The sequence below is a fragment of the Mus caroli genome, chromosome 11, assembly GCF_900094665.2.
Source record: "Mus caroli chromosome 11, CAROLI_EIJ_v1.1, whole genome shotgun sequence".
Taxonomy (NCBI): Eukaryota; Metazoa; Chordata; class Mammalia; order Rodentia; family Muridae; genus Mus; species Mus caroli.
Genome location: NC_034580.1, coordinates 99,926,020 through 99,930,255, shown reverse-complemented (window position 1 = coordinate 99,930,255; position 4,236 = coordinate 99,926,020). Strand labels below are relative to the sequence as shown.

Below are 4,236 nucleotides of genomic sequence, written 5' to 3'. Positions count from 1 at the left end.
TGCGCGCCTGCGCGAGGGCGGGCTGCCGGCGGGCACGCGCGCGGCGGAGGCGGGCTCAGCAGAGTGCGGAGCTGCAACCTGGGAGCCGGACGTGTCCGCGAAGATGGCGGGCCGGGTGAGTGGCGGCCGGGCAGCCCGGGCTCGCAGCGGATCGCCCGAGGTCGCGACTGCTGCGAGGTCCACGCGGCCTCCGGGGAAGGGGCGCGAGGCTGAGCACCCAGGAACGCTGAAGGAAGGGAGGTCAGAGCAAGGCTGGAGGCGAGACAGTGTAGCTGCGGCAGGGGATTAGCTCTGCTCAGAAACTCTGTCCTCCCCGAGGGTTGTCTCTTCGTCCCCCGGGTCTCCCGTGCTTCCCTTGTCATCCCCCGGGGCTCGTTTCTCTCGTCCTTCAAGCATCTTGAGGGTAGTGGCCACTGGAGCCCCCCCTCTGACGAGCGCTGTGTGCCCTCCACACTCCTCCGAGGGTTTCTGAGGTGGCACTGCCGGATAACCGCGGGGTGTAGTCTGCTGCAGTCAGGGCGAGGGTGTGGGAACCCATTTCTGGTTCTTCCTAAATGAATGTTATGAAAAGAGGAGGGGAGGTCTGCAAATTACTTTTACGGCTAACCTCAGACCATCTCCTGGGAAGAAACATATCAGCTGTGAAGCAGCAATGTCTTTCTGAGGATGGACTTGGGGTGTCACGTTTTGTTTTTCTAAATGACAGTCGATTCGAATGCAGCAGGCTGTGTTGTAGTCTCGGGGATTTACATTTTACTTCCTCATTAAGCTTGTAGGACGGCGGGGTAGGATTGGGGTTGGCGAGGAGAGATGGGGCCAGGTCACTGCTGTTATTGCAGTAGGCATCAGAGCTAACAGCGCTGATGGATGGATCCTGCCCAGAGATTGCACTGTTCGAAACCTGGGGACATTAACTGCGTCATTACAGACTAACGTTGTGCTTGGCTGATTCACTTACACCTGAATATTTGAATAAGTTTGCATACATGTATGCATATATGCAAATGTCCTGTCTAAAGAGAATTGTAGGTCATGAGATTCTAAAGTCCCAAAGAGACGGTAGAGGTCATCAGACTAGCTCCATCTCTTTCTCTTCCTTTTCTCGTAATTCCCCTTTTATCTCAAGCTGACCCTTCTAACCATTTCAGGGTCTGTTTTTGCCTCTTCAGGAGCCCCTCTCCTGAATCATCAGCCCTTCTGGAACGCACTGGTCTCTTAAACCCTCCCTCTGCCCCGACAGATGTCACTTTTCCTCTAACCAATTTTTTTTTTCCCAGTGGCAAATTCTGGTGATTTTCTGTGTGTGTTGTCTCTCATTTGCTTACCACCTGCTACCTCCTGGGCCCACCACAGTCAGACTGAAATGCATCCCTAAAATTCATGCCCATTTCCCAATCCTTGTTACACGTGATGTCTCAGAGCGTCTGACAGTGTTGCCCGTCTCCTCCTTAATGGAAGACATTCTTCCATGGCTTCAGTAATGCTGGGCTACTGTTTTGACTCATCTCTCTTGCAGAGTCACTTTCCTCCTCCCTGTCATTCAAATCCCACACTATGTTTTATCTCCTCAGCTAATCCCTTCTGAGCCAAAGCTACAACTGTCTGTATGCCTGAGGTTCTCCAGCTTCCATCCATCCTCTACAGAACTGCCCTCTAAATTCCACATTGATGTGTGGAAGTGTCTATTTGAAATCAAGAACAAGGATGGGTGATCACCTTTGATCCTCGCCGAGGCAGGAGGACCTCTGACAATTTGAGCCCAGCCTGGTCCATATAGTGAGTTCCAAGACAGCCAGGAGTACATAGACACCGTCCCAAATAAATTAAATAAATGAGTAAATAAATAAAATAACTAATTCAAGACTATTTGAACTCTAGTTTAAACCCAAAGCTGTGATCAAAGCCCACTTCCCTGGTACTTTTTCTGTTTTTCTCTCATTGAATGATACCATCACCAGTGGAAACCTGGCGGGTATGGGATGTGTGTGTGTATGGGTGGTAGGGGCACATGCATACCCATATGTGGCAGTCAAAGGACAACGTTGGGTTAGTATTTGCCACCCACGCTGTTTGAGCCAGGGTTTCTTTGGTTGTTCGCCCCTGCCTCTGCCAGGCTAACTGGCTTTCCAGCTTCTGTGGAGTCTCTCGACCCAGGATTACAGATGTGAGCCATCCTACCTGCTTTTCAGTGGTTCTCGGGATGTGAACTCACATTCTCACACTTGCAGAACACGTGCTTCATCCAGGAGGCCTTCTCTTCCCTATTGTCTGCCCCTCTTGCCGCATCCCCTGTATAATTAATTCATCACTGTCTTCCCTCCTGCACACTAAAGAAAATAAAAGTGGTTTTTTGTTTTTTTTTTGTTTTTAATCAGGGCCCAAAAAGGTAGGCGTGGGAGCATTGCTGCTTTAGATATCCTCGGTACTCGCTGCTGTTGGTGTACCCCTCTCCCTGGTCAGTTTACCATTCTGCATCCTTGTCTCCACCCCCTTTTCTCTCTGTGGTCTGAATAACTGCAGGAAGTTTCCTAGTCTTCTCCTTTTGGCCTTCTGCCCCTCTTCCATCCTCCATGCTGGTTACTCTTCCCCAGCCCCTTACTGCTTACACCCATCCTCAGGTTAGTTTTGGGAGAAGATCAGATGCTTAACAAGGCGTTCGGGGCTCTTTGTGGTTTTGCTCCTGTTTCCCTCCGCTCACTTTCACTGTCTGTGCTCAGGTTATATAAGCCTTTCAATGCCTTGAAGCTTCAGTTGTTTCTCTTACCACAAGGTCTTTGCTGGGCTCTTTCTTTGTAAATGTTCTGCCCTTAACCATTTACTGCCTACTCAGAGAACACTTGGGAAGCCTGTGTTCTCAGGGAACACTTACTCAGGCTGTAAGTTGTGATACTTTGTTACATCGTCTTGAAGACCTGTGTTCCTCTCTTAGAGCTTTATCTATTTCTCACTGACTCTATTATGTTAGTATGCTGTATCCTGTGTGTTGGCACATGCCTGTAATGCCAGTGCTTGGGAGCCAGAGGCAGGAGGATCACTGTATGTTTGAGGCCAGCCTGGTGTCCATACTGAGTTCTAGGCTGGCCTGAGCCATAGAATAAGACCCTATCTCAAAAATAAAGTGCTAGTGTTATTATTTGCCTCCACTTTATGAGACCGCTCTAGATATTTATGCTAGGTATTTTACTCATTACCTGTTTTATACACTTGTGTTTGTGCATCAATTTGGTAGAAATTTAAAAAGAATTGTTAAGTGCAATACATTTTAGAAAATAAAATTTAATTCTTTAAAGCACTAACATATGAATTTATTCTTTTTTTTTTCAAGCACTTAAGGCGCAAAGGTGAAAGTATATTATTGCTTTTGCATCTATTTGCTTACGTACAAGCATGCACGTCTGTGCCATAGCACATGTGTGGAGCTCGAGGACAACTTGTGCAGTGAGGTCTCTCCTTCTACCATGTGGGCCCAGGGCTTGGGTTCAGGATGCTAGACTTGGTGCCTTTACTTGCTAAACCATCTCACCTGTCCAAAGGTATATAATTTTGCTATAGAAAGATGGTTAATTGACAGAAGATTGAGCCCTTAGATACACTCGTATTTGTAGCACACCAAACATTTGCTGTAATGCTGGTTGTTTTTTGTTTGTTTTTGAGACGGTCTCCCAGTATAGCCCAGGCTGGCCTGGAATTCACCTTGTAGAATAGACTGACCTATTCACAGAGATCTGCCTGCCTGTGCCTCCGAATACTAGGACTAAATGCTGTGTACCACTCCCCACAGCCCTGTAACACAGCTCCTAAACATCCGTACTCTGTGTTGCTGACATTACACTTAATATAAAGCAAAATGATCTCATCAACGTCATTTCTGGTTTTGTCCTGATTAGCAGAGAGGCTGGGCGTTTTTCTAGTTGGTTAATGGAGAGTTCCTCCATGCGTTATTGCTTGCGTGTGCACTCTTGAGTTGGGATATTCGTATTTTCTTTTTATTTGTAGAGTTTTCCCTTTTGAGGAGGGCAGGACTTGCTTTAGATTTGTTAGCTGCAGATATTTTCTTTTTCCTTTTTTTTTTTTTTTAAGATTTATTTATTTTATTTATATGAGTACACTGTAGTTGTCTTCAGACACACCTGAAGAGGGCGTCAGATCCCATTACAGATGGTTGTGAGCCACCATGTGGTTGCTGGGAATTGAACTCAGGACCTCTGGAAGAGCAGTCAGTGCTCTTAACCGCTG

General features: G+C 47.3%; 1 protein-coding gene across 1 annotated transcript in view; it reads left to right on the top strand.

The window, feature by feature from the left end:
- Nsf (N-ethylmaleimide sensitive factor, vesicle fusing ATPase) overlaps positions 1 to 4,236 on the top strand; it is a 134,217-nt gene continuing 129,981 nt past the window's right edge. Inside the window, exon 1 of the mRNA XM_021176539.1 lies at positions 1 to 115. Within this exon, the coding sequence (XP_021032198.1) occupies positions 104 to 115 (12 nt within the window). The 5' untranslated portion in view covers positions 1 to 103. The remainder of the gene's footprint in view (positions 116 to 4,236) is intronic.